General features: G+C 45.8%; 1 protein-coding gene across 7 annotated transcripts in view; it reads left to right on the top strand.

The window, feature by feature from the left end:
- Positions 1-18,134, top strand: part of LOC129865070 (membrane-associated guanylate kinase, WW and PDZ domain-containing protein 2-like) — a 290,642-nt gene that overhangs the window by 254,745 nt on the left and 17,763 nt on the right. For 6 of the 7 annotated variants that reach the window (XM_055937536.1, XM_055937535.1, XM_055937538.1 and 3 more), the window contains exons 11-16: positions 8,082-8,113; positions 11,563-11,785; positions 15,284-15,325; positions 15,980-16,095; positions 16,471-16,663; positions 17,484-17,753. In XM_055937536.1, the coding sequence (XP_055793511.1) occupies positions 8,082-8,113; positions 11,563-11,785; positions 15,284-15,325; positions 15,980-16,095; positions 16,471-16,663; positions 17,484-17,753 (876 nt within the window). The remainder of the gene's footprint in view (positions 1-8,081; positions 8,114-11,562; positions 11,786-15,283; positions 15,326-15,979; positions 16,096-16,470; positions 16,664-17,483; positions 17,754-18,134) is intronic. The other variant, XM_055937537.1, reaches the window with a different exon arrangement.

The following is an 18,134-nucleotide window of genomic DNA, read 5'->3' as shown; positions in this document are numbered from 1 at the left end:
ACACAGACACACACACATACACACAGCTCATGTATTTGGTAAACACTCTCAAACTGAGAGAGAGAGCAGAGGGAAGGACTAGCTAACTAAGTTGATTATGCATTGGCTCTGTCCGTTGTGCAGCAGTGTGTGTATGAGAGTGTGTGTGTGGTGGGGCCAGATGGTTGTGTGGCTAGCACTGGCATGCGGCTCATCTAATGACAGTCAGACGGCTCCAGACGTGTCTACAGTCTACCACCTCACAGCCCCTCACAACACACTGAGACAGCACCATCTGGTGGATGTGTTTAGTACTGACACCCTCTGTCACCAGAGGGGGAAGCTGTGACAGCCTTATTATTAAATGCTCATCTCTTTCACACACACTCATGATTTCTTGTCCGTGTAGAGCCTCACGGCGCTGTTGTGGCTCTTTTATGGTGGGTTGCCGTGCCAACCCCTCCATTAAAGGCAGAGACAGCATTAGTGAGATCCTAAATGATCAGTGGGGGCTGAGTTACCCCACAGCAGCTCTGTCTGTCAGGGGATGGCCACAGGCCTCACTAACTATGATGAGGGAGAGCTCTTATCTCTGGGAGCTATTGACTATTGAGATGTATGATTTCAGAGAGGGCCCAGCACTCTGTGTGTGTGCGATTGCGTGCGTGTGTTTGTTTATGATGTAGCCCGGCTGCACGTTGTCATGGTCACCAGTACTCAACGGATGAGCGTTGCCGTGAAAGTTGCAACCACTGTCACTGTGTGGAGGCTTCGTTGAATGTGTCTTTTTGTTTACACCATGTCTCCACAAACATTATAGTATTTGAAGTGGCGTTAGTGATCATCATTGCTAAATGGTAGCAGAAGCACATATATTAGCTGTAAATACACTGTGGATGTAATGTCTGTGTTTACACCGTGCCTCTAGCCCATAGCTTTCTACTGTTCCTGTCATATAGTTGGTCATTATTGCTTCATGGTTTGCTACTTCATAACTACCTTATGACAGCTAAATTGATGTTATCAGTGCAGTCACTTGAGCTTGCAATGCGAATGTGCGTGTGTGTGTGTGGTTGTGTGTGTGTGCATCCATGTGTATGTCTTCACTTGTATTGGTATCAATTCCCATAACACTCATCATCAGGAATGGAGGAGGTCCACACCGTTTACTCTCTCCTCCATGGATCAGAAACGGACTCACTTACCATCCCTAACATCCAGTGAATTACGCGGGATCACTTTCGAACGGTCCTGCTCTCCTAATAAAGTTAAGATATTCAGCCATCCCTTCAACTCCCCGCTGACTCCTGGCCTGTTTCTGCCAATACAAATAGCCGCCGTGCCTCTCATCAGCGCCACTAATTAGCGAGTGTGCTACAGACACCCTCATTAAGGCCCGTCTACACCATTACCCAAGCTGCCTTCACCATAACACTAATTGGAGGATTTAAGACATGTCCGTTTAGTGTGCCTCGACGTGGCAGGATTGTGAAGTTCACATACGTTCGCCCACCCATGCTTACCCATCAGCAGAAACCCATATGTATACATACACAGTACACACATACTCATACACCCATACATGGTCAATAGCTGTTTGCTGGTCGAGTACACTCTCTCACTGAGGTTTTCTCTTGACGGATGCTGCCAGTGTGTCATTCTAGTCTTTCTTGCTCACTTGGCCTGTCCTGTTCCCTCCTAATGCTCTTTAAGGTGGCTATATATTCCTCCGGGCTGAACCAGAGATGACTATCACAACAAAGAGAGAAGGAGAGAGAGCGAGATTGAGAGAAGGGAGGGATGGAGAGTCTTTGAATCAATGAGCGCCGCCCAGCAACACAGGGATTATTCAGCACACAGCCAGACAGTGATTCATTGGCTAACAGCAAGAGGCCCTAGAGCAGGCTGCCTGCCAAACCAGACAGTGCTGAACAGCAACAGCCATGTTCACAGCTCTGTCTCCACTAACATGCACCATGCAGACCTGAACCAATCCAGAACTGCCCTGTGCCGCTGCAGGAATCCTTGGCCAATCAGAATGGCCCTAGGAGAGAGGAACAGGAAGAGAGAGGGAGGTGGAAGAGACATTCAAATGGCTTATGGGAGAGCAGACAGGTCAGATCCCAGCGGGAATAGAAGAGGTTAAACACATTTACTAGGGTTGAGTGGTGCTAAGATCACTTTCATTGAGTCAGGGGTTAAGGCTTCACAAAAGTGTGTAGCGAGTCTAAGTAGGGTGCTTAACCTGGATCGGCTTAACGGCCCCATTGACGAAACTAAGCCCTTTTATTTGGAGTGTGTTTAAAGCATCCGATTAAAGTGTGATTGTATTATACAAGTAGTAAGGATAAAGAAATGATTGTTGTGAGCTGTAATGTGGATTGAAGCATGGAGTTTTCTCTCTGCACATCATTTCTACTGTTCCTCAGCTGGATGTGTGTTGGTATTGAACACGTGAGTGAACCATGGAACCAGCATGCAACAAAATCAATTTTCATGCGGCAGATATTATTTAAAGTAGCTAACCGTCCCTGTGGGCTTTATGTATATTCATAAGCTATGCAAGATTCCATCAAATCGTAGTGTTATCCAAATCTAATTTAAATAATGACATGGCCTGCTGTTAGCCTGGCGGTGTGATATTATAGTGTTCTTCACAGTTGTGAGTGTGCGTGTGCACATGCATGTCTGTACGTGTGTGCAGGTGTGTCGTGTTGGAAATATCTACATAGGGTCTCGTATGGCTATGATTCAATCAACTCATTAACTGTACAGGGGCAGCACTAAGTCCCATTAGTATGTTACTGATTCATTTAGCATACAGCTCTTTCGTCGTAGACAGAAAAGATGTCAGCCCTCTCACTCTCACTGACAGTCACACTTTACATCAGAGCTATTTATCATTTTTCTTCTAATCAGGAAGTGATTCAAACCTCAGCCAGACAATCAAATAATCAAGGTAGAAAAGAAAGTCTGCAGTACTTCAGCCCTCAAGCCCCCAAATTCAATATCCCTTCCTTACATACAGTATACACTACCTGATATCCTGAGGGGCATTAGGACCATGGGCAGGCCCAGTTGTTCAGTGCTCCACCGAGGTCATCGATTAGTTGCCACAGGAAACTGCAGTTGGTCAGCATGGTCTCATTGGAGCAGAAGAGTCACCGTAAAACTGGTGGTCCTGTCCCGCTGCTCTAACATGGTCCTGTCCCGCTGCTCTAACATGGTCCTGTCCCGCTGCTCTAACATGGTCCTGACCCACTGCTCTAACATGGTCTTGTCCCACTGCTCTAACATGGTCCTGTCCCACTGCTCTAACATGGTCCTGTCCCGCTGCTCTAACATGGTCCTGTCCCACTGCTCTAACATGGCCCTGTCCCACTGCTCTTACATGGTCCTGTCCCACTGCTCTTACATGGTCCTGTCCTGTCCAACTGCTCTTACATGGTTCTGTCCCTTCATGGTCCTGTCCCAATGCTCTTACATGGTCCTGTCCCACTGCTCTTACATGGTCCTGTCCCACTTCTCTTACATGGTCTTGTCCCAATCATCTTCCATGGTCCTGTCCCACTGCTCTAACATGGTCCTGTCCCACTGCTCTAACATGGTCCTGTCCCACTGCTCTAACATGATCCTGTCCCACTGCTTTAACATGGTCCTGTCCCACTGCTTTAACATGGTCCTGTCCCACTGCTCTAACATGGTCCTGTCCCACTGCTCTAACATGGTCCTGTCCCACTGCTCTAACATGGTCCTGTCCCACTGCTCTAACATGGTCCTGTCCCACTGCTCTAACATGATCCTGTCCCACTGCTTTAACATGGTCCTGTCCCACTGCTCTAACATGGTCCTGTCCCACTGCTCTAACATGGTCCTGTCCCACTGCTCTAACATGATCCTGTCCCACTGCTTTAACATGGTCCTGTCCCACTGCTTTAACATGGTCCTGTCCCACTGCTCTAACATGGTCCTGTCCCAATGCTCTAACATGGTCCTGTCCCACTGCTCTAACATGGTCCTGTCCCACTGCTCTAACATGGTCCTGTCCCACTGCTTTAACATGGTCCTGTCCCACTGCTCTAACATGGTCCTGTCCCACTGCTCTAACATGGTCCTGTCCCACTGCTTTAACATGGTCCTGTCCCACTGCTCTAACATGGTCCTGTCCCACTGCTCTAACATGGTCCTGTCCCGCTGCTCTAACATGGTCCTGTCCCACTGCTTTAACATGGTCCTGTCCCACTGCTCTAACATGGTCCTGTCCCACTGCTCTAACATGGTCCTGTCCCACTGCTCTAACATGGTCCTGTCCCACTGCTCTAACATGGTCCTGTCCCACTGCTCTAACATGGTCCGGTCCCAATGCTCTTACATGGTCCTGTCCCAATGCTCTTACATGGTCCTGTCCCACTTCTCTTACATCGTCTTGTCCCAATCATCTTCCATGGTCCTGTCCCACTGCTCTAACATGACCCTGTCCCACTGCTCTTACATGGTCCTGTCCCATTGCTCTGTGACAAATGATTCACTTCAGACACCTCTACTCTGTCAGATCTCCAGGTGGAATGTCATCATTGCAAGTGTTACATATTATGAGTACTGTAGGCTAATGATAACGGGACCTGTCATGGTTAACTTGCAGATGTAGCACTAGCTCAGATCCCTGCACTATCTGAACTATAAAATGGGTTCTACTGTACCAGGCAAACTAAATGAAATGCAGCTCAGGTATTAGAACATATTTGACTCAGTAATGTTCTCTGCTATGGGGTCTCACAGGAACAGAGGCAAGAGTCTGTCACTCAATACATCTCAGTGCTGATCTACCATAGGAAAGGGCATCACTGACATCTCTGTCTAACCAAGCACCTATGCCTGAGTTAACAATGAATGGATTTACCCTGTGGAGTACCCTCCATGAGGGTTGTAGCTCTGCCTTTCCCAGGGAACACAGGTTGTTCTGTCTTGAAGTAATGCTGGTTGATAGCAGGTCATCCTAAGAGCACTCGTAATGATTGACCTTGTTTTGAGAAAGTGAAGAGTCAGTTTTCATTAAAAAACAGGCCTGCAGTCTGAACGCTCTCTCATGTGTCACCCAGTAATGTGGATTCTTTATCATCTTTATATATGTTGTGCCTGTGCTGATAGAGCTGTCCAAAAAATGAATTGGATTTGAGAATTGTTAAAGTCGTTCCTGATAAGCTGCTGTAATTTCCACCCCCATCTATAAAAATCTTTATTCTAGCCGTGGATCTGTGCAAGGCAAGCTCCAGTCAGATTGATGACTCACTGAGAGAGAATGATAGTTTGCAAACATGTCTTCTCTGTCGCTGCATCTCTCTCCCTTCCTCCCTCCTCTACACCCCCTCTCTTTCGTTGATCACTTTCCATTTCTGCTGTGCCACTCGTTGGTGATGGAGGGCATGTTTACGGTGTGATTGCGCCCTTAAAATGAGACTAGCGCTGGGAAGCCTCCTGGCATGTAGCGCTGGGAAGCCTCCTGGCATGTAAGGCAGGCAGCCACTCGCTAATTCGATCCTGGACGATTTGCATCCACTCGTACTGTTCCTGGAGAGGGTGAAAATTGAATTGAGAAGACAGACAGTCTGTTGTTTGTTTGTTGTTTTTTACGTTCCTCCCTGTTTCTCCGGGGGCCGATGTGGAGTGAATAGTTTGGGCCGTATGTGTTATGAAGCTGGGTCTTTTGATGTGAGACTGCTGCCTTGCGTTGCATAGCTCTGAGTGTGAACACTGGCGGTGGTGAGTACCGCTGGAAGTCCTGCATTCTGTTACACTCTGTTTGTTGTGATCATGTGTTCTAAGCTGAAGTAGATTGTGGAATGTTGTGATTTGCTGAGTAAATGTTGGCTGGGCTTTTTTAGATGACAGTGGTGGTGGGTAAGGACTCACCCTTCCTTTTTGGTGTTTGCAGATCTGAAGGATCTGGACAGATATACGTGTAGTGGTGGAGCTTCCAACATATTATTTACAGCTTACAGATGGGTGTATGTTAGTGCTCAGGGGGCAGGTATAGGGAGCGAAGTGGGTTCTGTTTTCCCATTGAAAACACATGACCTACTCATAACACAGCCAAGTCATTCACACTACCCTCCGGCCAAAATCATCCCAAAACTTTGCACATTCACACAGCGCCTCTGGTATGCCTTCAATCAATGAACGAAAGTCACAATCCATGTTGATATATTAGAAGTGGAGACCTTTAACTGGAATATGAATATTTACCCGAGAAATAGTTGGAGCCCTCTGGTCTGGCAGTATGTGGTCCAAACACAGTGGTGTTGTGATATGCCATCACCCCACACACATGCTGTGACTGTTGACACTACAGTTCCCTGAATGATTCAATCCAAGGCAGAGGTCCATGCTACTGCTAGCAAATGATGTAATGAAGTGCATGCAATGACTTGCTAAAATCACACAATTACAGGACCTACACAGCTCTGTACACTGTAGTGCAGTGAGATTCGGGGTCGGGGGAACTGTAGTAGTAGGGGTTGCAAAATAAAAATATATGTATAATTCTTTTTGGAACCAAACATTTGAGGACAAGATGGTACAATATACAAACGTTAATTGGTTTCTTTTCATTTTGATAAGAGAAGAAAATGTAACGCATTGAAGGTTATTTGTTGATGTAAAAATCAAAATGTACCGATTTCAAAGTTGTGTAATTAGACTTGGGCTGGGGCGGGGTCGCGAGAAATTCTTCAGGGAAAAAATGGGGTCCCCGGAAATTTGGCCTGAAAACATGGGGTCCCCGCTGAAACAGTTTGAATACCACGGCTGTAGTGTATATCTTGTATTGTATCAAATCTGCCAGTCTAACATGGAAACTTACTGTGTAGGTTATATTTGTCAGTGGAAAATAGTTCCTCCTGTGTTGAATGGTGAAGCCTCATCACCTATCGAATCATTCTCATCACTTCAATCCAACTTTAGAGTCAGGGGAGCGTTTAGGGTTTTCTAAGGTTATGACCTATTCTACTTCTGTGAGAATCCCATTTGATTCTTTATCAGACCGTCACCTCTGGTGTTTTCCCCAAGCATTGTCTCTGTAAGGCAAATTAAATGACAGAGAATTCTGTTATACGATCAAGCCTGGATGTTTATCCAAATATTGGTAAAGGCTTCCCCAATATGATCTCCGATCAATTATTTGGGATGATTTAGCAACACATACGGTAATGTGTATATATACATTGAGTATAACAAACATTAGTAACACCTTCTTAACATTGAGTTGCACCCCCCCCCTTCCCCCTTTTACCCTCAGAACAGCCTCAATTTGTCTGGGCATGGACTCTACAAGGTGTGGAAAGCGTTCCACAGGGATGCTGGCCCACGTTGACTCCAATGCTTGCCGCAGTTGTGTCAAGTTGGCTGGATGTCCTTTGTGTGGTGGACCATTCTTGATACACACGAGATGCTGTTGAGCGTGAAAAACCCAGCAATAGTTTAGTTCTTGACACAAACCGGTGCACCTGGCACCTACTACCATACCCAGTTCAGAACGTACTAACGTTTTGTGTCTTGCCCATTCACCGTCTGAATGGCACACTTACACCGTCCATATCTCAGTTGTCTCAGGGCCAAAAATCCTTATTTCACCTGTTACCTCTCCTTCATCTACACTGGTTAAAGTGGATTTAACAAGTGACATCAAATAGGGATTATAGCTTGCACCTGGACTCACCTGGTCAGTCTATGTGATGGAAAGAGCAGGTGTTCTTCATGTGTTGTGCACTGTGGTGGTGGCAGTTTTCAACTTCCCCCTTGGCTTGGAGACCAACGTTACTGTAAGATCCTCTCTGACCCATTGTCTTTCTGGTGCTTCAAGAATCTGCTTCTCAAGGACATTGCATCGCACCACTTGGGGTGGGATTATTTTGCAGCCCTCTCATTGCTTTTCATGCAAATCTGTCATCTTTCCATTGGTTTCTTAATGTTTTATTCCATTTAAGTTTTGTTATCTTTCCTTAGTTCATGGAGTAGCCCTCAGACACAGACAGACCAGCTCAGACCTAATGTAATGGCTGCCACTACTCTCTAGGCTAAACATTGTTGTTTTCTCACTATTGCAGGTCACTATTCACCCTGGAAGACCCCTAAACAGGTAAAATGCATTGTCTTCCGAGCCTCAGCTCTCCCATTAATTCTAATTGACTCATTTAGTTAACAAAATGGCTGCACTGTGCATATATGTTGGAGCTGCTCTGATTGACTTTACTACATAACCTTAAATCTATATCTTCTGAACTTTGGCTGCAGTCTTGCTGCTGTTTAGCTGAGAATGACTACTCTATTCTATTCCCTTCCCTTATACTAACTGTAGTGCTGTTGTCGTGTCTCGGCTGCTGCTGTATCCTGGCCTTGAGTTGGACCCTTCCTCTTGCCATCACATGCAGAGGAAAGGGTTAAGTGGCCCACTCATAGATATAGAATTACTAGACTCGTCATACCGCAAGCCAGATGGGTCATGATCTAAATAAATCTTGATGGTCATTCTGTGTGGTGTATGTCTATGCAGATGACAGTCTACGTCTATGCAAACTACTAGACCAGATGCTCTTCTAGTAATGCTATATCTATGGTCCAGACTCTGGGTTGGCATGGTCCCCTCAACATTCCATCCTTCTCTCAGCTCCTCTGTATCCCTGATAGAGAGAGTGAGAGAACCCTTTTCTAACAGTCATACTGAGAAATGATCACTCATCCATTCTTCCCTTCTTCCTTCATCTCCAGGCTGCTATTGATCTGCTACTAACTTCGCTATCTTTCCTGATCATATTTTGTCATATCTATGTTTTCTCGGATGTCATATATGTCAGACAAAATATACAAATGTTGTATTTTTAGATTTTGTCTAGACAGATTGTAATAACATGTTGAAAGCTGAAACTTTCAAGATGTCTGAGCCATCTTAGACACCTCTGTTCAAACCTAGCCTCGTCTGTCTGTCTGTCTGTCTGTCTGTCTGTCTGTCTGTCTGTCTGTCTGTCTGTCTGTCTGTCTGTCTCTGTCTGTCTGTGTCTGTGTGGACTCTGTCCCCAAACACTCAATAAACACTTGTCATACAAACAAGGAAGAGCTGCAACAATGCCTCTTAGAGCACTCTGAGTTGAGTTAGACATGGTGTATTGCCAAGAAACAAGGTGTGTGTGCGCGCATCCCATTTCATGCTACTTCATGTTCTAGTTTGGCTCTGATATAGCTAACCAGCTACTAACCCCAGCTCATTTGTGGAGTCTCCAGCGACAAATCATAACATTCCACACATCCATGGACTCAGAAGAAGCAGTCTTTGTGTTATCCCTGCTTGTCAGCAGCTCTCTCAAGCCCTCACATGGATTTTTCCTCATTGTAGCTCATTTCTGTTCTCCTCTTTGTTGAATCTCTCAGTTTCCAACAGATTGATGGTAATTCTGAATCTGAGTTCCCGGAGAAGAAGTGCCTGGGAAAATAGCTATGGAGTCAGGCAGGCAGGCGGTCCAGCCGAAGCCGCTCTTTCTCTCTCTCTCTCTCTCCCCCCTAGCGTGTGTTTGTTCCTCTCCACACATTGAGCTGTGGTGGAGAAGAGGCAGAACAGGCTTCAGAGCAACAGCAGCTGCCAACCGCCCCCAACACAGAGTTCAGAGTTCAGGCCAGGTTTAATTGGATATCATTAGTTCCAAGACGATTTCCATAGCCCAAAGAATCTCAGCCCAAATAATCCAACATGGATACAAAGTTTAAAAACAGAGACTAGGGTAGTTCTGTAATTGTGACTCAAAGTTGGTAGAAGTAATAATGATGCCCTGCCTTCCCGAATTCAGTTTGGAACAAAGCCTGTGCATATATGAGTATATTCTCCTATAGTCATGAGTGAAGAACAGAATATACAGTAGTATGTAGTACTATTGGTGTGGATGCAGAGTCAATTTATGGCAGGACCTGAGAGTGTTGTGTGTAGGAAACAGCAGTCTCTAGCCACACACACACACAGGTCATACAGTCTTAAAGAGCCTGACTGCCTGTGACTAAATGAGGGGGAAAGATTCAATTCAATTCACAACAACTTTATTTAACCCTCTCAGGGCCAGTTAGGAAAGACTGCCATACTTCATACTTCACTTAGTACATACAGTATAATAGATGGAGGGAGAGAGAGACGGAGGAGGTAGGGGAAGTGACAGTGCTATAGGCTGGTCCAGACTTAATAAGATCCCCTGACTGTCACCCTGCCATTACACGGCCAGACACTCAGACATTCCGAAGATCAGTAGCAAAGATGGGTGGAATCACACAGAGTAGGAACACTTTGATTTTGCCTTGGTCCGATGGAACTAGGTGCCTTGGCAGCATCTTTTTATACAGCTCCTGATATCAAATGAGTCATTTTATCGGGTGGTACTAGAGAGAACTATCCTTCTCACTGTCATCCTAACATACCAATGTGTCATCTTCACTATCTCATCAACACCACTCTGTTTTCTAAAGACAACTGACATTTGTACAACACAAGAAAGCAGCTCAGCTTGTCAAAATAAGCCATAGTGTTTTATCACTTCGAATAATCAATGTGGTGCTTATTTCAAATGGGAAGAGAAATCATATTTTATGCACTTAACCATTTAGCTGCGTTGTTTGGTTGTACGCCCGCATAAATTACCACTTCTCTCTTTTTCTCCTGGACGCACACTGAGTGGTTTGGGATTCAACGCTGCTGAGAGAAATTGGGACTAAACAAACCTGTTTTGACACTAGCACTGCTGGCTTTTCTGCATTGTATTAGAGTCACCACAATGGTGTTTTCCACAATAGAGACACCACACATTATCCACCACATCTACATTCCATTATAGTTGCAGAACACACCACACACAGGTTCATTCCAAGATATTCTCTGAGGGGGGTGAATGCTGTGTGTTTGCACTCCTCCTATCACCATGCCCCTCTAGCATCCACTACAGTCTCTATCATAGAATGTCTTGGGACGTAGCCACCTTATACTGGGCCAGTACCCTCTGTGTGCCCACTTTGGCCATTTGCTGTCTTACGACGACGACGACAGTGGCACACTGACATGTTTAATATGCTCTCCGCCTGCCTCCCTCTTCCTCCCAGCAGCCCTGAACTGGTGTGCCTGTGCTCTCTCTCCTTCTGCATAATTAACACACTGCTTTTCCGGACCTGCTTTAATAAGCCTTGGCATCTTTTATTTCCTTTTAAAACGTTTCTTCACCTCTCCTCTCTTCATCTTTGTTGTTGCTTTAATTAGTCGCCGCCGGCTGGTGCTCATGTTGCTTTGTTGCATTACTACTCCCACTAATATTAGACTGCTGTAGTGAATGACAGAGGTCAATGAAGTCGATGACGTCCATGAAGGCCTCTGTCCCCACCTGTATACTATGAATAGCTTGCTACCTGCTCACCTCATTTGGTTCGTCTAAGAGGAAGTTGTTAGAGTACCAGGACAGCGCCCCCTTGCATCCCTTAGGGATGTCAGTGAGTAAGGACCGGGTGAGAACCAGGGTAGGGGTGGTGGAGACTGAACCAATGCCCTGATGTTTGATGTGTTTACAGGTGTTGGAGCAGTGGGACGCGGCCCAAGGCCAGGGAGGGGGTCAGGGCAGCCCCCAGACCAGTCTGTCTGCGCCCGTTGTCCCCCACAACGCCCCCTTCCTGACCCGCCACCTTCACAGGGCCTCAGTCCCAGACTCTGCCCTCCCCGAGGGCTTTGATCTGAGCAGGCCCGACCCCTATGATCTCTATGAGAAGTCCAGGGCTATCTATGAGAGTAGTAGGCGTAAGTACTGGAAACACACTAGTACAACAACGACAACATCATCATCATCAACAACAACAGCCCCATAATATCTGTCTGGGGTTCCGGGGGTTAATGTTCTTCTGAACAGGTGGACCTATGAAGATGCACACAAACACATACACACACACCTCATCTCCTGAATGAATCATTGTAGCCCTAACAGTAGTCAGGGCTCCATAGTGCAATATAACAATGGCCTCAGCTCCACCTGTTCTGTTCTTATAGGGACATAGTCTGGGTTGTCTGGGTTCTGTTCCTATAGGGACATAGTCTGGGTTGTCTGTGTTCTGTTCCTATAGGGACATAGTCTGGGTTCTGTTCCTATAGGGACATAGTCTGGGTTCTGTTCCTATAGGGACATAGTCTGGGTTCTGTTCCTATAGGGACATTGTCTGGGTTCTGTTCCTATAGGGACATAGTCTGGGTTCTGTTCCTATAGGGACATAGTCTGGGTTCTGTTCCTATAGGGACAAAGTCTGGGTTCTGTTCCTACAGGGACATAGTATGGGTTGTCTGGGTTCTGTTCCTATAGGGACATAGTCTGGGTTCTGTTCCTATAGGGACATAGCCTGGGTTCTGTTCCTATAGGGACATTGTCTGGGTTCTGTTCCTATAGGGACATAGTATGGGTTGTCTGGGTTCTGTTCCTATAGGGACATAGTCTGGGTTCTGTTCCTATAGGGACATAGTCTGGGTTCTGTTCCTATAGGGACATAGTCGGGGTTGTCTGGGTTCTGTTCCTATAGGGACATAGTCTGGGTTGTCTGGGTCCTGTTCCTATAGGGACATAGTCTGGGTTCTGTTCCTATAGGGACATAGTCTGGGTTGTCTGGGTTCCGTTCCTATAGGGACATAGTATGGGTTGTCTGGGTTCTGTTCCTATAGGGACATAGTCTGGGTTCTGTTCCTATAGGGACATAGTATGGGTTGTCTGGGTTCTGTTCCTATAGGGACATAGTCTGGGTTCTGTTCCTATAGGGACATAGTCTGGGTTGTCTGGGTTCTGTTCCTATAGGGACATAGTCTGGGTTCTGTTCCTATAGGGACATAGTCTGGGTTCTGTTCCTATAGGGACATAGTCTGGGTTGTCTGGGTTCTGTTCCTATAGGGACATAGTCTGGGTTCTGTTCCTATAGGGACATAGTCTGGGTTGTCTGGGTTCTGTTCCTATAGGGACATAGTCTGGGTTATCTGAGTTCTGCAGAATGAGATGTATTATGTTGTTTTGTCTGTAGATGTATTTCTGTAAATATGGAGTATGACAACGGTTTAAGAGTTTATACTTGTGTCTTAGTGCTGACAGATGACTTGATGTTGATACATTTGTACTTGGCCTAGACTCCTTCGTTCGGGGAATCTCTGAATATCTCGCGGATCTCTGCCTCCAGTCGATGTTCTGCCAGAGTGTATAGTCAAATTAGCTATTTTCTTTCAGGAACATCTCAGCCAACAACCTGTCTTCTTAGACCGCTGTATACTTTAGGAGCCAACAATTATATTTGAGCCATTAAAGATCCTGTCAGGGGTACAAGCATAGGGATTTCCTTTCAGTTCATTGAGTGTACGACCAAGCTTTTAACTGGGTTGCCAAGATATGCTCTGTAGAAGGAGTTGTACGACAGTATACCATTGGTTTTTGACATCAGTAGTCATATCTACTGTATGATTCTGAACATAAAGTGCACTCATCCTTTTGACCAGTGCTAGTGACAGTGCTAGTTTCTGTTAAGTCCCTGCAGCTTGATGTACCATAGAGGCTTCATGATTGACATGCGAGGCTCTAGCCGGTAGACATGATAATGCTCTGCTTCTCTCTATGGTAAAATCTCTGTGGACCTGAGTCAGTCGTAGGTGAGGAGAGAGACAAGCGGTGTGCACGCTTACGCAACACAACCTTTATTAAAGAGGACAGGGCTGTCGGAAGAACTCCACGTCAAAGCCTTCCAGCGTCTCGGTCAATCTTTCTCTGTAGCTTTCCTTTCTCTCCCTCTCCCTCTCTCTGGAGCTTTTTTTTTTCTCTCTCTCTCTCTCTCTGTGTCTCTATCTCTCTGTCTGTCTCTCTCTCGCTCTATATATATCTTTCTCTCTCTCTCTCTCTCTCTCTCTCTCTCTCTCTCTCTCTCTCTCTCTCTCCTCTGTCACTCTTCTCTCTCTCTCCCTCTGTCTCACTCTCTTCTCTCTCTCTCTTTGTTTCTCGCTCTTCCATCATTTCTTTCTCTGCTTTACTCTCCTTTAGTCCTGTGTTCAGTTTAGTGTTAAGTATCTGTCCCCTTCATGCTGTTCGCTGCTAGGCTACACGTGCAGACTGTTGGTCAGTCAGGTTAACAAGGTTGAGGCACAGGGCAACTTTTAGGAACACTTTACTTGTTTCCCTCAGTCGTGTGGGAGTTCTAGGTCATGAACTGGTATTGGAATTGGTATTTTTCAGTAACCTTATCTAACTAGGACTGTTCTCAATATAGCCTGGAGACCAATACAGGCTGTTAGAGAAGAAAATACACCCATACCCCACAACCATAGACAAGTCAGCTTCCACTGAATGTTGATAAGGTTTTCTACAGCTGGAAAATAATCATGCAGCAACAGGAAATGAAACAGGTTATAATTCATGGAAAAAATGTAGGTGTTGATAATTTATTTTCCAAACTTTAGAATCCTTTTTAAGCTTTATTACACGTTTATATTTCCTGCTGTGTAGGAAAATTCTCAGTAACAAAAGAGTGATCAAATTAAGATCCTACATCTGTAATTAGATGCCTTTATTCTAGTAGGGAACCAAGAGACCCCATTGCATGTGAGAGAGCTGGAGATAGATGGAGATTTATGAATTGTGTACTTTATGTAAACTGCAACACAGTCTGGAATACACCAAAATCATCCTCTAGCCAGCAAGGTCATTCTGTCCTTATATTCTGCCAACATCGATGAGTATTTTTTCCAGCAATCTTATTTAATATTAACTTAAAACACTGTATATGGGTTCCGTGGTAAGACTTGTGTCAGTCAGTCTCCTTATGTGTCATCCGCCATCTTTGTTTCCACAATTAATTCCTCTGGTATCCCAGCGGACACTGTCTCCGTGATTAAACCTGCTGTAAATAGAGCCCATTTCTCATCACAGTCCCTTTGACCCGCTCTACTTCATTTCATAGGAAAGGGTTTTCAGGGTAATGAATAGCACTATGCCGCAAATCATTCTGCTTTCCAGTAAAGGCCTGATTGCAGATGAGTTTCTGCTCCCCTAACACATACTGTAAATACAAAGATAGCTGTATTACAAGCCCTAAGCACTTCTTTTCCACAGTGTAATGGATGATGTAGGAACTCTGTGCAGACAATGTGCTGAGGCAAGTTTTTTTCTGTCTTGCTCTAGTCTCAGTCTTTTTAGTAGTCTGCTCTGAGTGAGACAGTTGTAAGACAGTGTGTGTGTTGTATTATTGTTTATGGGTGCTCCCTCAATCTCCCTCCCCCACACAGAGCCAGGCCTGCCGCGGACCACCTTCTCTGTGGACCACTCTGGTATGTACGGTGGCCCTTAAGAAGACTCCTCACAGGGAGGAATAGGGATTATTCTAAATATTCTTTTTTTTCTGAAACATTTCATTTTATTTTCAATGCATTAAAGGCCCAATGCAGTCATTTTATATCAGTCTCAAATCATTTCTGGGTAACAAATAAGTGCCTTACTGTAATAGATTTCCATTAAAATTGTCAAAATTTGCTTTTTAGCCCAAGAAACATTCTCAAGAAAGAATTTAGCAAGAACTGTCTGGTTTGAGTGTGGAGGGGAAAACTGAAAACTAGCTGTTATTGGCAGAGAAGTTTGGAACTCTCTTTGTTATTGGTCTATTAACCAATATACCTTATTGATGTCCCCAGGGAAAGCCGAAACTCCCGCCCATGCAAACCTGCTGATTAGGGTCCTGTGTAAATTATTTTTAACAAGCTACCAGGAAATAACACTGATTAAAAAAAATCACACTTTTAGTGTTAGTTCCATCAGCTGTTGTACAATATTATAGAAAACACAGGAATAACAGTGCCTTTAATTTAATGTGTTAACTTCCACAATGTGTGATCAATAATCCTCTGGCTCCACATAAACTAGACATTAGACTGAGGGCACTCCAAGGTCAACACGTGTCACAGGTGTTGTCTGTTCCTTGACCCCAGGGGCAGAGTACCAGGAGGTGGAGGTCCACCTGAGGAGGCAGAAGTCTGGCTTCGGCTTCCGCATCCTTGGGGGAGACGAGGCAGGACAGCCTGTGAGTCCGGACACCCGTGAGAAGGCTCGTATGAGATGGGCGTGGAACCCTGTCATTTTCTCCTCTCTAACCCACTACATACATATCTAACCCTGAACCCTGACTGACTGAGACTGGTGATGCTGCTGTGGATGGTTACTGGTTAATTGTCTGTAGAGTAACACTCAGCGCAAACATGGAGCCACGTATCTATTCATAAGCACGACTGACATAACAACCACTTATACATGTAATTGCACATACAGTTACTCACTGCATGTTTCTTGTCCACTTGACCATGATTACATATCACTTCAATGTAGTCCTTTTATGAATCCAGCCCTCTGATTGGTCAACCGACTTTTTAACCCCTACCCCTAGCTCTCCATGCGTTCTGATTGGTCTTTTTCCCATCAACAGATTCTGATTGGGGCCATCATAGAGAAGAGCCCTGCGGACAGAGACGGGCGCCTGCGGCCAGGCGATGAGCTCATCTTCGTGGATGGGATCCCGGTGGCGGGGAAGCCCCACCGCTACGTCATCGACCTGATGCACGGCGCCGCCCGCAATGGACAGGTCAACCTCACCATCAGGAGGAGGCTACAGGGCCCAGGTGAGAGGATGGGAGGGGACAGATCTAGGATCAGTTTACTGAAAACTCCTAATCCTAATCATTAGGGAGGAAAACAGAACTCTGACCTTAGATCATCCTCTAGGGTCAAATTCATCCTACTCCAAGAAGGCCTGATAGTCTTACTTTCTCTGGCCTTATGTGGAGTCCGGCTGTTGTATTGTACCATGAATTGTAGAGCTGCAAGAACATGCTGTGTGATGAGTGTAGCAGCCCTCTACACACACCTTCCCCCTCAGATCTCCCCATTCCCTTATGTCAGCTTACGCTCCGGCTGCCTTTGGTGCCTAGGGAGGAGAGCACAGCCACCCTGGTGAGATCCCGTCTCCCCTCCTCTGTCTCCCTCTTCTCCTTCCGTCTCCAGTCATGAAAGGCTGTCTGACTCATCCGTATTGTCCGTGGTCTTGCCTTTCATCCCTCGAACGTTTGATTCAAAGTAACACTTTTGTCTCTCCCAGAGGTCACACTACCTTCAGTTCAACCTTGATCACTGAAGGAGATGTAATGAGCTCTAACATGACATCTTGGTTTTGAGGGAATCTTAGTTCTTAGCGATTGTATCTACAGATATCTTCAATGGAGGTTTTCTTTTGGATTAAAAAGATCTTTGGATGAAACAATACAGCCGATGAGGTGTGAGAGAAACCATGACCTTTCTCTGATTTGATAGCCAGTCCAGACAGGGGCAGTCGTTGTCCATTGATGAGTGCTGTGCTGCTGTGCTGGGCTGCAGTGTGGTGTGGAGGAGAGCAGAGCAGAGCAGGTTAACTCAGCTCTCTGTCGTCGTCGTCCCCCCCCACAGGAGAGCCGTGTCCAGAGAACGGCCGCAGCCCCGGCTCTGTGTCCACCCAGCACAGCTCCCCACGCAGCGACTTCACCAATGTCACGTATCCTGGCAACAACGCAGCCCCACCCACTGACGCCATGGGTACAGGTAGCACCACAGACGGAGAGCCGACCTCCAGCGTGCAGCAGCCACCGAGTGATGTCATTATCCACCGCAAGGAGAGTGAAGGGTTTGGATTCGTCATCATCAGCTCGCTCAACCGGCCCGAGACCGCCAGCGCCATCAGTGAGTGCTGCTCTGTGTGTGTGTGTGTGTGTGTTATTGCGTGTACATGGCTTGTTTACATTACAAATGTACTTCCTTATGGCAATTTCACCTTAAAAGGGAAGGCGTAGCATTTTATTATGCTCTTGAGTTTTCGTGCATTTCAGTCCAGCAGATACGGTCGTTCCAAGCAGAGATAACCAAATCCATTTTGACAGAAATTGCTGAGAGGAAGAGGTCACAACTATAGAAAAAATGTAACACCTCTATTTTTGAACCATGTACTCATCCTCTAACCATCTAACCCGTCTCAATTCCTAATGGTTTCCTGACTGTATCAATCCCTCAGATCTGAGGTAGCTAGGCTACAGTACACCGCGTTGCCTTTTAGTGCCCTGCCCA

Source organism: Salvelinus fontinalis, chromosome 11 (assembly GCF_029448725.1).
Source record: "Salvelinus fontinalis isolate EN_2023a chromosome 11, ASM2944872v1, whole genome shotgun sequence".
Lineage (NCBI taxonomy): Eukaryota > Metazoa > Chordata > Actinopteri > Salmoniformes > Salmonidae > Salvelinus > Salvelinus fontinalis.
Note: the sequence above shows the minus strand (reverse complement) of the source record. Positions and strands in the feature narration are given on the sequence as shown.